This window comes from Vidua chalybeata, chromosome 20 (genome assembly GCF_026979565.1).
Source record: "Vidua chalybeata isolate OUT-0048 chromosome 20, bVidCha1 merged haplotype, whole genome shotgun sequence".
NCBI classification, from domain to species: domain Eukaryota; kingdom Metazoa; phylum Chordata; class Aves; order Passeriformes; family Viduidae; genus Vidua; species Vidua chalybeata.
Genome location: NC_071549.1, coordinates 7,178,108 through 7,193,993, shown reverse-complemented (window position 1 = coordinate 7,193,993; position 15,886 = coordinate 7,178,108). Strand labels below are relative to the sequence as shown.

At 63.1% G+C, this 15,886-nt stretch overlaps 1 protein-coding gene across 2 annotated transcripts; it reads left to right on the top strand.

Moving 5' to 3' along the window:
* Window positions 1-1,611: 1,611 nt before the first annotated feature.
* On the top strand, window positions 1,612-15,414 carry SEZ6 (seizure related 6 homolog). 2 transcript variants are annotated; one of them, XM_053961569.1, is made up of 17 exons: window positions 1,612-2,018; window positions 9,374-9,943; window positions 10,016-10,149; window positions 11,041-11,233; window positions 11,533-11,718; window positions 11,793-11,961; window positions 12,337-12,503; window positions 12,587-12,781; window positions 12,965-13,103; window positions 13,185-13,381; window positions 13,458-13,652; window positions 13,732-13,923; window positions 13,998-14,195; window positions 14,292-14,330; window positions 14,436-14,556; window positions 14,637-14,739; window positions 15,272-15,397. In XM_053961569.1, the coding sequence occupies exons 1-17, from the start codon at window positions 1,955-1,957 to the stop codon at window positions 15,302-15,304; spliced, it is 2,895 nt and encodes a 964-aa protein (XP_053817544.1). In that variant the 5' UTR covers window positions 1,612-1,954; the 3' UTR covers window positions 15,305-15,397. The 2 variants fall into 2 exon arrangements, with proteins under 2 accessions (XP_053817544.1, XP_053817545.1); XM_053961570.1 differs by having other exon boundaries at window positions 1,614-2,018; window positions 15,288-15,414.
* Window positions 15,415-15,886: the final 472 nt, after the last annotated feature.

Below are 15,886 nucleotides of genomic sequence, written 5' to 3'. Positions count from 1 at the left end.
GGGGAATTGCCTGGCACAGGCTGTGGAGCTACCCCAGCTCAGACTCACGTGGCACTGGGAAAATGGGAAACAAGGAACTTTGGCCAAGTCTGGGCAAGGATCAGATGCAATCTGATAGGTGCTGGACTCTGCACCCACTGCACCCTTTTCATCCGCTGTACAGTGGGACAGAAGTATCTCAAAATCCCCTCATCCATCTATGCTGGCCTCATTTTTCACCAAGCACAAACCAACACTTAAAAAATAATTAGGGAGCAATGCTGTTCCCCAGGGAGCCGAGGCAAACACAGCATCCTTCTCTCCCAACTGCCACATTTTGGCTCCACGCACCCTCACCCCCATTTTCCTTCTCAGACCTCTCCATTCCCAGTCCTTTGATGGCACCTGCAAAGAATTGTTTGTTTTCTGTCAAAAGCAACAGAGGCTGAAGGCAGCCCCTCATTAGCAGTCCAGGTACATGCCTGGGGATGCATCAGGCAGATTAAAATTATTTGAATATCATAATATTAGAAACTTCAATTTGGCCTCAAAATGCTCATCTTCCGAGCCCTACCAGGGCTTTGCTGCATTAAACATTGATGGCACTACTGGCGGATCAAAGTTTTGGGTTTAGAGCTGAAAGTGCTTTGCAGAAGAGCCGGCAGCACCCCCGGGATGAGAAGGATCCCGACATCGCTTCCAGCCCCGCTCCCACCACAGCCGTGGGGCTGGTGGCACAACCAGCAGTGCCACGGGGCTGGTGGCACGCAGCCCACGACGTGGGACTGGCTGCTGCTCTGCTCTCGGCTCCCCATGCCAAGCCATGCCATTCTTCATGGCAGGAATGATGCATGTCAGCAAAGCAGGACCTGGGATTAAAATTAAACCCCCACCGGAGCTGGCTGCGTGGGCTGTGTGTGCAGCGGGGCTGGCCGGGCTGCGGGGGATCCGGCGAGGTGAAGCCATCTGGGCTTTTGGAGGGATGGGGAGGGGGTTATTAAACAAAGAGATTTTTTTTTTTTTTTTTTAATATATTTTTAACACCCGCAAGAGCCGTCCATCAGCCAACATGGAGCTGCTCGGTGCCGGTGCCAACACCATCTGCCCACTGCAGGGCTGGCTGCCCTCCGGGACCCCGAGGCACGGGCTGGGGAGGGGCTGTTGGAACCCCACCATAAAGAACACCGGCCTCCCTCTGTGCTGTTCCGGGTCCAGGTATCTCTGCTTGGAGAATGATGAGCCCAGCCCTAATTTGGGCTATTTAGGGATGGGGAAGAGCAGACTAGGGGAAGGGAGGTGACTGTAGTGAGAGATCTGTAGGGTGGGGAGGCAGGATATGGTGAGGTGGGCACCGGGCACATTTCCCACAGCCCTCGGTGACTCCCGTCCCGAAGGGTTGTCGGGATTCGGGGAGGAAGAAGGGGTTAGGCGATCCCCCTCCCCCAGCCTTCATCGCCAGCTTTAGCGGGCGCCGCACTCGGAGAGTTACGGCGTGGGGGTGGGGTAGCAGGGAGGAGCCCCCCCGCCCCCCCCCCAGCCTGCGGGATTGGAGGGCGCCTCGCCCGGAGAGTTACGGCGAGATGTGGGTGGGGGAGGCCCCCCCTTCATCCCTGGAATTAGCGAGCGCCTCACTTGGAGCATTACGGCCGGCCCCCCGCCCTGTCCCTGGGATTGGCGAGCGCCGCGCTCGGAGCATTACGGCGGGGGGGATTTGAGGGGGAGGCGGGCAGAGCCCCCTCCCCTCTCCCCGCATCCCCGGCACTGGGTGTGCGCCGCGCTCGGAGCATTACGGCGAGGGGGGGCTGAGAGGGAGGCGGGCAGAGCCCCCCCGGCCCTTGGATTGGTGTGCGCCGCGCTCGGAGCATTACGGCCCCCCCCCCTCCGCCGTCCCCGGTATCGGCGGGCGCCGCTCGGGGCGCCGCCGCCGCCGCCGCGCCCGCAGCGGAGCTGTCCGCGGTGCTGACCGCCGCCGGCCATGGGCCCGCCGCCCGCGCTGCTCCTGCCGCTCCTCGCCGCGCTGCTCCGCGCCCCGGCACACGGTAAGCGCCGACCGACACCCCGGGTCATCCCCGCCGTGCACACCGGCCACCCTTCGCTACCGGGTGGCCTCAACCCGCCTCCGTCGCCGGCAAACTTTGCCAACTCGTGCTCGCCCCCCGGTGCGGAGGGGACGCTCCCCGTTTTCCCCCGGTGAACCGAGAATTCCCCGCTCCCCGTTATCCGCCCCGCCGCCACCCCCGCCGGGGACGCGCACAGCGCTTTGCAGCCGGGCTGGTGCAACGCCGCCCCCGGCAGGCTCCGGCGGCAGCCCCTCTGCCGGTGTTACCGGCGGGGGGAGCATCGCTGCACCGGGGGCTGGGCAGGCACGGCGGACTCGCTCCCGCGGTCACCGAGCCCTTCGAGCCACCCTCGGGCTGGCTATACCGTGAGCCGGTCCCTCCGTGCGGTCCCCACTTCCCCGTGGGGGGCACCGGGGGAATTTGGTTCTTTCCCCCTCTCTTCCCTGTTGGGGTGACCCCTCCAGCTCCGCGAGGGACACGGGGGACGCAGGGGTGGCGGGTGCTGGTTTGCCAAGGAGAGCAGCCAACACCCAGCTCGGCTCCTTGTCTCTGCCATCCGTGGGGCACCGCCAGTCTCGATGCCTCGTGGCTCCGCTGCCCCAAAAATAGGATCGGGGACCCTCCAAGGCTTGGGGACATCTGTCAGGGATTGGGGTGCCCCGGAGCACTGTGGCCATGCATGGGGCGATGGGCGGGTCGTGGTCCAGCCCTGCTGGCCCCGGCGGGATGCGGGATGTGGGCACCGGCTGCAGGCAGCAGCCGTGCGGGGAGTTACATAAACTCCCCATCTGGCAGCGGAGCCCAGCCGGGGAAGGGCGCCGTGGCCCTGTGCCCGCTGCTATTCCCAGCTCGCTCTGCCGCCTGGGGCTGCTGCCACAGCCCTTCTTTCTTGGGAAAGGGACTGGATGGGGACAGCAAGTGGGGCAATGCCATGGCACCCCCATCTCCTGCCCTGCTGGGGGGGCAGCAAAACTGGAATGGGGGGGTCCATATCGCTGGCTCTGTCCTGGGAGCAGGGCAGATTTCCCCCAAGGGAGGCTGGTGCTTACTGTGTCAGTTTAATGATTTCTAATGAGCAATTAGCTCTAGTCAGTCCCCTAATTTCTGAATATCAATAAAGTTAATTAAACACTGCATGTGCATTTCCCAGAGACTTAAATGTAGGGATGCCCTGGGAGGTGCTGAGCTTTTCCCGGGGCTGGGACCCATGGGGTCCTGTCCACCCTGTATCCCCTCACCGTGTACTGGGAGTTGCCTGTGTGACTCGTGCCTCAAGCTCCCCATCCTCCATCAGGCAGGGCTCCCAGGGGTTCCATGCAGCAGTGCCATGCTCAGTGTCACTGTGGCCTTGACTTGGCATCGATGGGCTAGTGCATGATGGGGATGGGATGTGGGGTCAGGGAGTCTTGGACCCCTCATCCAGGTTGGGGAGCTTTATGATGTGGTCTGAGTGGTGGCAGTGCAGGGTCTGATCCTGTCTCTCTCCTGCCCCAGCTGTGGGGCACCACCAGCCTCTGGTGTCCACAGGGGTTTGCCCCAGCAGAAAGTGGGGTCTGGACCCCATGGCACTGGTGAAGCCGAGGGGTACGGTGCCAGGCACAGCTCCATCCATTCTGCCCCACAGCAACCCCTCTCCCCAGCTCTCCAAAGCTATGGCAGGCCAGGCATTTTTTGTGGGGATCATCTCAGCCACACTGGAGGGAGCTCCTTGTAATCTGGGGTCCTGGCAGCCCGTGGCATTAGGAAGCAGCACAGGCTGTGGCAGGGGGCACAGGGCCTGGCCGTGCCCCCATGAGCTGTGCCACAGCATCCAGCATCAGCCAGATGCACTGTGCCCATCGGGGTGATGTATTTGGGGGGCACGGTGCCCCCGGGGATGTGGGTGCTGGCTGGGGTCTCAGTGTGAGGAGGGGGCTGGGGAAGGAGGCAGGCGCCTGCTCCAGTAATTACCGGCGCGTGTGCTCGTGCCCTGCGTGCCTCGGAGGAGTTCGTCACCGCCACGCTGCCGTGCCGCCAGGCCAGGATTATCTGGATAATACTCTTAAGCCAGGGAGCGGGAGGGCAGGGCTGTCCCGAGGGGATGTGGGGCGCAGGCTGAGCCAAGCACCCCCACCATTGCCCGGGAGCCAGCCTGGTTGCCGCAGGGATCGTCCGTGGGTTTGCAGTGGCGGGGATGGATTCAGCGCAGGGTGCTGTGCCAGGCAGGGCTGCCAGGCAGAGCCAGAGCAGTGGGAAAGTGGGGGAAAATGGGGCAAAAGAAGCTTGGGCAAGGACACGACAAGGGCACCCCCAGGCCTGGTTTGGAGCAGCAGAGAGCCCCCACCCCTTCCTGTGCTGCTGGTGGGACCCCCAGGCTGGCACGGGGCTCCTGGAGCTGTCACTCTCTGCGTGCAGCCCCTGCTGGGGTGGAGGCTGAGGCTGACCCTGGCTGTGGGGTCCCCTGGGAGCACCAACAGCCCCCGGGGGAGGCAGATGAAGTTGTGTCTCCAGTGGCTCTGACGGGAGAGGATAATTTCGCCTCCAATCAATTCTTTAAATGCGCACAATTGAAAGATTGCCTCTGAAAGCTGCCTATAACCAGGGAGGTAATGGATTCCCTCCAGTCGCAGGCAGGAGCTCGGGAGTGGCAACAACCCTTCCTCCTGCTGCTGGGGAGATGGGGACAACCAGAGGACCAGCACTGCTCCCACCACGAGCAACCTCGGGTGAGTGAAGGGGCTGCCTGGACCCCTCAGAGGCAGCTGGGGATGCCTCTGTCTGCCTGGCTCGCTGCCAGCCTGCCCTGTGCTGAGACCTGGCACTGCTCATCACATCCTCCGAGGTGCCAGGGGGTCCCGTTGGCTAAGGCTTGGGATCTGCTCGGCCCCCAGCCTGCGGGAGAAGCAGTAGGAGCCAGCCTGCACACTCGCTGTGCCAGTAGGAATTATTACATATATAATTTAAATGCAGTAACGAGCTGTGCTGAAGGGATCAAATATTAATCAGCTGCAAGAGCGCTGCTCTGACCCTGTGAAAATGGAGAGAGGTGCTTGAAATGCCAGATCAGCCAGTGGTGGGCGATGAGTGAGGTGATGCTTGGGCAGGGCAGGCTCTGGTGGTCCCCAGATACCCTGGGGGGTGGCAGCAAGGGGCAATATTGGCTGTAAGATCAGCCCTGAATGGCTTCTAGAACTGGCTGGTTCATCCTCTAGGAAAAGCGGTGCCTCGGCGGGATGTGGGGCTGGCTGAAGAGACGGAGTGCTGGGGGCAGCTGAAATGCTGGCTGTGGCAGGAGCAGGCGGCGATGGGAGGGGATGGTGTCTGCAGGAAGTATGACATGGCTGAGCAGCCCAGCGCGGAGCCCGACAAGCAGCTCTCGCTCGCCTCCCGCAACCGATTTCAATTACTGTCTCTGCCAGTGGGCGGAGGGAAGGGGAGACGGGAGCTGGGTGGGCAGCGTGGCCCTGCTCGCCCTGCCTGACTCCTGCCCACGCTGGGCGGGCGTCCCCAGCACCCAGGGGTGCCCCGAGGGCTGGGTGCTCCTCTGACGCCCGGAGGGGTGAGCTGTACCGGGTCCTGGGGGAGACCAGAGCTTGCACAGAGCTCCATGGGGGCCTGGCACCGACATCATGGCCACTGTGGGGTGGCACAGAGGGGGTGCTGCCCAGCCATGGGGTATTCATCACAGGAAAGCCTGAGGGAGGGGCTGGAGGGGCTGATTTAGGTGCTGTGAGCCCAGAGAAGGGGGACATGGCACCGCACAGCGCTTGGGTCTGAAATAGCAGCAGACATACAATTTATCACCGCTGCTGCCACGCAGGGAAATTGCTGTAGAAACCCATTAGCTCCGCAGGGAGAGCGGGGAAGGGGGATTACATGGGCTGTGGGTGGCGAGGGGGGGACAAGGGCACCGCTGGCATCCACCAGGTGGGACGGGAGGAAAGCCCCAGGGACGGGCACCCAGCTGCCCGCTGGGTTCTGCCCTGGTGCCCAGCCGGTGTCGGTGGTGCTCCGTGTGTCAGCCGGCGCTCGGCCGCCGCGATGCTCCAGGGAACCAGTTGCGGTGATGTGACATGTGTCAGCGGGTAAATGACTGTTCAATTCAAGGAGAATTGCAAAACATACAAGGTCAAACGCTTCCCCGCCAGCGCTGCCATGAATATTAAAGCCGAGCTCCTCCGATAGCTGCCAGGGCTGGCGGCCGCACCCGCCAGCAGTGTCCCCAGGCACCGGGGCAGCCCCTTGGGTCCCTGCTCCAGCTGCTCTAACAGTCTCAGCTTGGCCGTGGGCATCTGGGGTCACTGGTGGTGCCAGCGTGGAGGTGGCAGGACGTGGATGCCAGCATGGGTGCCAGCTTGTCATGCTGGGTGCCAGTGGTTTGTCTGTGGTGATAGCTGGGTGGCAGAGGAGCTTGCTGCACAGTCCTGCCCGTGCCCACCTCCACACCATCTGTGTGCCCCTGCCTGCATCCACCCACCCACGCCTGCATCCACCCACCCAGCCTGCCTGCATCCCGACAATGCCTGAATTCCCACGCTGCCTACACCTGCCCACCCACCACCTGCACCCACCTGTATTCCCTGCCTGCTCCTGCCCACGCTGCCTTCCCAGCTGGAAGCAAGCCCTGCTCCCTGCCTGAGGTCCTCAGGGCCACCAGGGCAGGGGGCAGGTAGGGATCTGACATGAATAAGGTGTGTGTTCCCCCTCCTGTTCCTGTTGTGGGGGCTGGGGGTGGTTCAGGGGGCTGGAGGCGCTGGGACAGGGAGGCTGTGGGTGGGGGAGCACGGTGTCGGCTGCCTGACAGCTCATTCATCACAGCTGCTGGCCCTGACCATGGGGGCAAAGCCAGATTGGATTCTAAATTGGAAAATAAACCTAGAATCTTGTGAGGCCCAGCCCCTGCCCTCACCCTGTGCCAGGCACTCGCCTGCCTGCACCTCCCGCCTGCCCCCTCCTACAGATGGGGAAACTGAGGCACGGAACACCACTGTACCAGGGCACTGTGATGCTCCTGAGGCCACCGAAGGTCCTGCCCTGTCTCCTCCCTCAGTCGGGCACTCTGTTATTGCTGTCTTGGCGGGCAGCATCGATCGGGGCTCCCTGGGCGGCCGCGTGCCGCCTTATTTATTTATTGGTGACAGCAGGCAGCATCGATTCCCGCCGGGAGGGCCTCCGCCCGCCACAGCCGGATTAGTCTCTGGCATCTCCCGGCTGCTGTTAATAAACTCCCACCCGCCAAAGCCAATGGGAGGGATTAGGACCCCATCCCGGCTGTGACCATGGCCAGCATGCCGAGGGACCCCAACAGGTACATGGCTACTGGGGGCTTGACAGCCCCTTTGCCCACCCCGACTTCAGCGGGGTCGCTGTTGGGTGCCAGGGCCCAGAGGGGTGTGTGCTGGGTAGCCAGTCCCACGTCAGCAGTCCCTGGTCACCTTGGGGACATGGGAGGGGCATAGCTGTGGCACTGGAGATAAGCTGCTTAGAGACATCTGTGGAGGTGGAGGATCTAAAACTGTGGTGTTCACGGGGCATGGGTGGCAGCAGCTGGGCACCCGCTGCCTTCCCACGGTGTCCTGAGCATCCTGCATCCCCAGAGGGCCAAGAGTCCCAAGCATCCCCTGGTGCCAAGAGCATCCTGCGGTACCCAGAGCCCAGGGCAGTGCCTGGTGCCAAGACTGCCCAGCCCAGGGTGCTCAGTGTCCAGATGGGACCTGTTGTAGGACCCTTGCTGTGAGGCCTGACCTTAGCCAGTAGCCTCCAGGGGGACCACCGTGCCCCCCAGCACCCTGGGCAGGTGAGATGCTCATGGACAGGAGTGTCCAGGGGGCTGGGTGGGCACCTCCGGCCCAGCCTTCGCCGCACAGGGCAGTGGTGGTGGTGCAGGGCCCAGCCCTGAGCGCTAATCTGCCATTAAAGCCCAACAGAGATTTTGGCGCCCTTCAGTATAAACTCATTAACTTTTATGTTCTAATAAACGTATCCCATTAAAATATAATTCTGGCCTTGCTGGGGGGCAAGCAAACCCCTTGGAGCTGGTGCGGGCAGGTGTCCCTGCTGTGCCTCTGTGCCCAGGGCATTATCATTGTCCCGGCGCGATGCCAGGGGGGTGGTGGGGACGAGGGGTGGGTAGCAGCGGTGTGAGGGTGCCTGCCAGCACCCAGCAGCTCCCCACTACGCTGCGCACCCAAGATAATGTCTCTTAATAGTCCCTTAAAAGCAGCAGTCGCAGAGTAATTAATCTTCGCGGGGCCCTGCCCTGCTACGGATAGGGATAATTACCCGGTAATTGGCAGTATCGTGTCATCAGTGCCTGTGCACGGCGACAAGACGTGCCCACGCTACCGTGGCCTCAGAGGGATGCTGGATGTCACCATGACACCCCCGTGGCACTGAATTGTGCCCAGCAGGAGAGGGGACAGTGCTGTGCCAAATCCAGGAGCCGGAGATGCTGGGTGACTCATTAGGGCTGATTAAATTCTTTTATTTTTGGTCTAAACGCCGTAAGCTGCTGGGCTGGGCATGCTGGGGATTTGTTCAGGGACTAATGCCTGGGAGAGACACGGGGCTGCGACAGGGGAATCCCTATGGCTGTGGGTGGGAGAGCGGGGGGAGCATCGATGGGACAGGGGGCTCCCTGCAGACTCACACTGCTCAGGGACAGCCTGGCTGGAAATAAACTGAGCTCTCTGGCAGCCTGGAGAAGGGTGCAAGTGTCCAGGCTCCCGTGATATTCCTGGCACATGTGGCAGTCATGGTAATCACCTGCATGTCTGCTCCCTGGGAATATGCAGACCCAGGAGAACTTTGGCACGGGATGGCCACTTCTGTGGTGAAGGATAATCTGTGATCAGGGATACCCAGTCCCAGGGCTGTCCCCATCCGGGCTGGCTCACAGGAAGAGCGGGCACCCCTTCACGTGGTACATGCTGCAGATGTGCATTAATTAGCCAGGGCTTAATTGCTAGGGCTGCCCCAGTGAAGGGTATGCTGGGGAGAGGGTGTCACAGTCCCGCTGCATGTGGCTGATGCACTTGTTTGCCCTCCTGGTTTTGGGGGAATATTGGTGTGCAGGGAAGCGTTAGCCCTCGGAGCAGCACTGGCCTGTGGTGCAGGGTTGGTCCATGGGAAGCGTTGGTCCCCAGAGCAGCACAGGTCTGTGGCAATGCACCAACGTCACTCCCCAGAGCTGCCAGTCCATGTCCAGGCCCTGGTCCCAGGTGCCACTGAGGGCAGTGTTGGTCAGTGATGAAGCATCACTCCTGATGCATCACCAGTCCCCCGTTCCCTGTCAGTCCCCAGCGCAGCATCAGTCCACAGGCTCCCCAGCATCCCAAACTCTTTCCTCCCTCCAGGCTTCAATGGGCTGGCGAGGAAGACAGGGGAGAGCGCTGAGGTGGAGCCGACGGCGCTGCCCACGCCGGCGGAGCGGGAGGCAGAGGCTCGCTTTGTGAGCACGGCGCCCACGCTCAAGATCCTCAACCACCACCCGCTGCTGGAGGACCTGCTGCACGAAGCCTTCCTGAAGAAGGACTACCTGGCCCAGGCACCATTCCTGCCTGTTGGCGCCGGCCCCCTCCTCCCTGGCGGTGCCCTCCAGCCGGCCCCCGGCCCCCCAGAACCCGAGCCCTCACCTCGCACCCCTGCCCTGCCCCGGCCCGCCTTCCCCACTGACCCGCTGACCACTCCAGCGGGGCGCCCTGGGCCATGGGGGGAGGCATGGGGGGCTGTGCCAGGTGCAGACCCCTCGTGGTCCCCATCTGGGGTGCCAGAGTCAAGCACTGCATCCCCCAGCCAGGCACCCACCACGGCCGGCACATCCCTGGCACCCCGAGCTGGGGCCACTGTGGTGCCCGGGGATGAGGAGGGGACCACCACCACCTCCACCATCACCACCACCACTGTCACCACACTGCAGGGGCCAGGTGAGCACCAGGGAGGGAGTCAGGTGGAACCAGGGTGAAGTGAGGCTAAGCTGGGGTTTCTTCTGTCACCAGCTCCCTGCAACAGGACGCTGGCAGGTCCCGAGGGCTGGCTGGTGTCCCCAGAGCCAACTGGTGTCCCCTATGATGGCAGCCTGGACTGCACCTACAGCATCTCTGTCTACCCTGGCTATGGTGTGGAGCTCAAGGTGAGCTGAGGGCTGAGGGTGGGCCAGGGTGGCAAGTGCCTGCAGACAAGTGTGGCATGTCCCCTACTCTGTGTCACGGCTGTGTGTCTGTGCAGGGTGCAGCAAACACATGGTCTTGTCCCTGTCCTTGTCCCTATTCCTGTGTCCCTAAGCCAAGAGAGCTGGCTCAGGACACTGCTGACCCTCAGGCCCTGGCACAGGGATGTGGGTACACGAGCTGGTGGGATGCCCCAGGATGCTCTGTGCCCACCAGCTGCTGTGGCTGGCACCCATCACAAAGAAGTGCTGTGAGATTTAATTAACGAAGCCCTAATGGAGAAGGTGTGAGCAGTGCCAGCAGGTGCCATGCTGTGCTGCAGGGCCTGGAACACCCAGCACCCATCTGCCAGGAGAAGAGGCTGACAGCAAACCCTGCTGTGCTGAGGTCTTGTGCTGCTCCTGTCAGTGGCAAATAGCCACATGTCCCTATCTCTGCTGAGGCCACCACAGGGCAGTGCTGTAGCTTGTGGAAAGCTGGTGGTGAGCCAGAGGCAGCATGTCCACCACCAGCCCCGCTCCAGCCCACACTCACCAGTGCTGCTGCTCCTCACCATGCAGCATGGTTTAATTAGCATCATTAATAGCAAATTGCTCCAGAGGGCAAGGCTGGCTGTCTGCAAGGCTGCCAGCGTGGGCCTGGCTGTGCTGTGGTGCTCTGGCAGGGCCGCTCTGGCAGGGCCCTGCTGCTCTTGGCGTGGGGGATGATTTATGGCACTGCTAACCATGTTTGAAAGGTGCTGCCCTGCACAGACAGGCTCCAGTGGGCTATCGACCGCAGAGAAGCCACTCAAGGACCAGCTCCGAGCCAGGTGCCAGCTGATGCTGCGGTGGTGACACTTGTGTCCCCGGCAGGTAGAGAACATCAGCCTGGCAGAAGGGGAGACACTGACGGTGGAGAGCGCGGGAGGCCTGGAGCCCAACCTCCTGGCCAACGAGTCCTTCCTGCTGCGGGGCCAGGTCATCCGCAGCCCTGCCAACCTCCTCACCCTCCGCTTCCAGAGCCCCCGGCCCCCCAGCCCTGGTTCCTACCACTTTCACTACCAAGGTATGGGGCTCAGGCCCCTCTGTGTCCTCTGGGAGCTTCCCTGCCAGCGTGGTGCTAATTTGGATTGTGGCGAAGCACCAGGAATTTATCTGTGTTTTAAGTGGGCGCTGACTATGTGAGGAACGCTCATGGAGAGCTAATTGGCCTTAGCAGTTATGGATTCATTGAGCGTAATTCTCGGCAGCCATAGGCACTGTGTCACTCAAGGCATTTCCAGGGCTCTGGGGAGGCAGTTTCTGGGTTCTGGGAGGGGGGGTCCATTGCTCCTCAGCCTTGGTAACACCACCACCTGCCCCCAGCCTACCTGCTGAGCTGCCCCTTCCCGGCACGGCCGGCTTTCGGGGAGGTCTCGGTCAGCAGCCTGCACCCTGGTGGGGACGCCCGTTTCCGCTGCTCCACGGGATACCAGCTGCAGGGCGCCCGCCGGCTCGTCTGCCGCAACGCCACCCGCCCCTTCTGGAGCGCCCGCGAGCCCCTCTGTCTCGGTAAGCACCGGCACCACGGGGACACGGGACAGCTGGCATGGCAGTGTCACCCACTGATGGTCCCTCTCCCACAGCGGCGTGTGGCGGGGTGGTCCGGAACGCCACAGTGGGACGCATTGTCTCGCCCGGCTTTCCCGGGAACTACAGCAACAACCTGACGTGCCACTGGCTGCTGGAAGCGCCGGATGGCCACCGCCTGCACCTCCACTTCGAGAAGGTGTCACTGGCAGAGGACGATGACAGGTTTGGCTCAAACTGCAGGGGCTAGGGGTTTAGGGGCACCCCCTCACAGGGCCATGTTCAGGGATGAGTGCTCTTGGTTATATCCAAGGATGGGTGCCATTGGCCATATCCAAGGACAGGATCTGCCATGGATGGATGCCCTTAGTCATATTTAAGGATGGGTGTTGCTCGCCATGGCCAAGTGTGGCTACCTTTGGCCATTGGCCATAGTCAAGCATAGGTGCTGTTGGCCATATTCAAGGAAGATAACCTCTGGCTGTGCCCAAGGATGGTGCTGTTGGAAATGGCTGGCGTTGGAGGCTACCACCCATGCCCAAGCATGGCTGCTGTTGGCCATGGCCAGCAGTGCACCCTACCCTTGTCATGCCTTGTCAGGCTCATCATCCGCAACGGCAACAACGTGGAGGCGCCGCCGGTGTACGACTCCTACGAGGTGGAGTACCTGCCCATCGAGGGGCTGCTCAGCACCGGGCGCCACTTCTTCGTGGAGCTCACCACCGACAGCAGCGGGGCCGCTGCGGGCATGGCGCTGCGCTATGAGGGTATGGGGCCAAGGGTGTAGCGGGTGACCCAAACATCCCTGTGCCCACCTGGCCCCTGCAGACCTTTGCCCCTGTGCCCGCAGCCTTCGAGCAGGGGCATTGCTACGAGCCCTTCGTCAAGTATGGGAACTTCACGGCCAGTGATCCCCGGTACCCCGTGGGCACCACGGTGGAGTTCAGCTGCGACCCTGGCTACACGCTGGAGCAGGGCTCCACCATCATCGAGTGTGTCGACCCCAATGACCCGCAGTGGAATGAGACAGAACCAGCGTGCCGTGGTGGGTGCTGGTGCTAGAAGGTGCTGGGGGTTGCTGTGGATGGGGGGCATGAGAGATACTGCAGCCACCGTGCTGTTGAGTGTGATGGAGCTGAGGGACATGGTGGGTGCTGGATGTGGGATGCTGGAGTGGGTGCTGTGGCGGGTGCCCCATGGCAGTGCCAAGCCGGGTGTGCGCCCACAGCGGTGTGCAGCGGGGAGCTGACGGACACGGCTGGAGTGGTGCTGTCACCCAACTGGCCAGAGGCATACGGCAAGGGCCAGGACTGCATCTGGGGGCTGCATGTGGAGGAGGACAAGCGCATCATGCTGGACGTCCGCGTGTGAGTGCTGGGATGGGCCGGGATGGGATGGTGGGATGGCGGATCTGTGCACTCCCTGCCCTCACGGCCCCACTGCCCCAGGCTGCGGCTGGGCTCGGGGGACATGCTGACCTTCTACGACGGGGACGACCTGACGGCGCGCATCCTGGGCCAGTACACGGGCGCCCGTGGCCGCTTCAAGCTCTACGCATCCACTGCCGATGTCACCGTCCAGTTCCAGTCTGACCCTGGTGCCGGTGCCTTTGCCTATAGGCAGGGCTTCGTCATCCACTTCTCCGGTGAGGCCCATGGCGGGACAGTGCCCCTGGTGTCCGCAGTGTCCCCACTGCCCTGCTCAGCCTTCCATGCCCACAGAGGTCCCCCGTAATGACACCTGCCCTGAGCTGCCGGACATTGCCAATGGCTGGAAGACATCCTCACAGCCAGAGCTTCTCCACGGCACTGTGGTCACATTCCATTGCTACCCCGGCTTCCAGCTGACTGGCACTGACCTCCTGATGTGTCACTGGGACCTGACGTGGAGCGGTGACCTGCCCTCCTGCGAGCGGGGTGAGTGGTGCCCACCAGTGACCCCTTGCCCTGCAGCGCGTCCCCAGCCACCGTCACCATCGGTCACTCCTGCCTGCAGTGACAACCTGCCGGGACCCTGGGGATGCTGAGCACAGCCGCAGGGTGGTCTCCAACCCCAAATTCCCGGTGGGAGCCACCGTGCAGTACGTCTGTGACAAGGGCTATGTCCTGGCGGGCGCTGGGACCCTCACCTGCCATGACCGCGCTGCGGGGGGACCCAAGTGGAGTGACCGCCTCCCCAAGTGCATCCGTGAGTTGGGCGTCCCCTCCTCGGGCATATCCCCCGAGCCCAGGGCGAGCGCTGACGTTACCACTGCCTCGCAGCGGAGACCTACGAGCCCTGCCACAACCCCGGCGTGCCGGCGGGCGGGCGGCAGAACCCGGAGCGGCGGCTGTACCCGGCGGGAGCCACCCTACACTTCTCCTGCACCGCCGGCCGGGCGCTGCTGGGCGAGAGCAGCCTGCGCTGCCTGCCCGGACACCCCTCACGCTGGAGCGGCTCCCCTCCCATCTGCAAGGCGGGTGAGACGACCACCCCCCACCCCAGCACCCCGCCGGCTCCGCTCAGCACCCCACTTCTCACCCCTGGTGTTGGTTTCTTTCTTCCGCCTCCTCCAGCCTCCTACGATGAGTTTTACAGCAACCGCAACCTGGATGGTAAGGGCGAGGGTGTTTTGGGGTGCCAGAGCGTGGAGGGGCACCCAGGGTGCGGCCGATGTGGGGTGTCCCCTGGGTGAGCCCCCAACTCTCCCTCCCGGACAGCTGTGGCCAAGGCCGTGCCCTCGGGGACAACGCTGGAGGGCACCAACGTTGCCATCGCTGTCTTCCTGCCCGTGCTGGTGGTGGCCCTGCTCATCGGGGGCATTTATCTCTACTTCTCCAAGTGAGTGGCCCGCTGGCCCCTGTCACCCCGTGCGGCCCCGTGGCCCCCCACTGCCCACTCCAGCTGCCCTTTCCCCACAGGCTCCAGGGGAAGCCAGCCCTGCAGCTGCCCCTTGCTGGCTCCCACCCCTACGACCATATCACCGTGGAGTCGGCTTTTGACAATCCCACCTATGAGACAGGAGTAAGTACTGGCCCCCACACCCCCCATCTGGGGCTGGGCACCCTGGGGACCCTGCATTGCATGGGCCACCTGTGCCAGGGGCTGTGCATGGGCTGGGACAGGTGTGGGATGGGGCCATGTGTTCCAGGCACCACACATTATTTAGGACATGCATCCAGGAACAACACAGGGCATGGGACATGGCACCCAGAGACCACCCATGGGATGATGTATCTGTCAGGATGGACATCCAGTTGGGGACCACACACGGGACAGAACATCGACCCAGGGACCACGTGTGGGGTGGGATATCCATCTAGGCACCACACATTAGTTCAGACAACCATCCAGGGACCACAGACACTATCCGGGATATCCATCCAAGCACCACGTACGCGATGGACACTGATCCAGGACCCATGTGTGGGATGGGACACGCATCCCCAGGGCCGTCTGTAGTCTGGGATGTGCCCCCAGGTCCTTACGGGATGGGAGATGCCCTATCCCTGTGCCAGGCACCCCGTTGCACTGCCGAGTGTCCAACCCCTTGCAGTCTGTTTTCTTTGCAGGACACGAGGGAATATGAGGTGTCCATCTAGGTGTGGGCAGCGTGGAGCTGGGCGCTGCAGCCACCCCTCCCGGGCCCCCCCGCGCCCACCGGCCCCCGGCACGGGCTGGGAACACCTCTCCCAAGGAGACTCAAGCCGAGCGCTTGGCAGGACCCACCTGGGCACCGGCCACCCCCCTGCCACCCCCAATCCACCCAGACCCCCGCGGGATCTGCCCGAGCCCCACTGTCACCCAGCCGCCCGCACTGGGCTGGAGAGAGGCTGAGCCAGTGGGGGTCCCTGGACCCCATCCTGCCCCCCCGGCCCCTGGGCCAGAGAGGGTCCCTGCACCCTGCCCTGCCCTTCGGGCTCCATCCTTCCCCCCAGTCCCCCGCAGGGGGAAAGCAGCAGCCCCCACAGTCCCTGCGGCGGAGGAGTGACACAGGCAGGGGGAGCAGCGCCGCGGGGACCCCCAGGTAAGGACAGGGCTCCCCGGCGCTGCAGCGGGGAGAGGACAAAGCCCCGGGGGGTGGGCGAGGGGCTTGGGTGGCCATGCGGGTGTCCCCCCGCCCTCGCCCCCCACCCAGCACAGGGCTGGTCCCCCCGCAACCCTGTGTCTC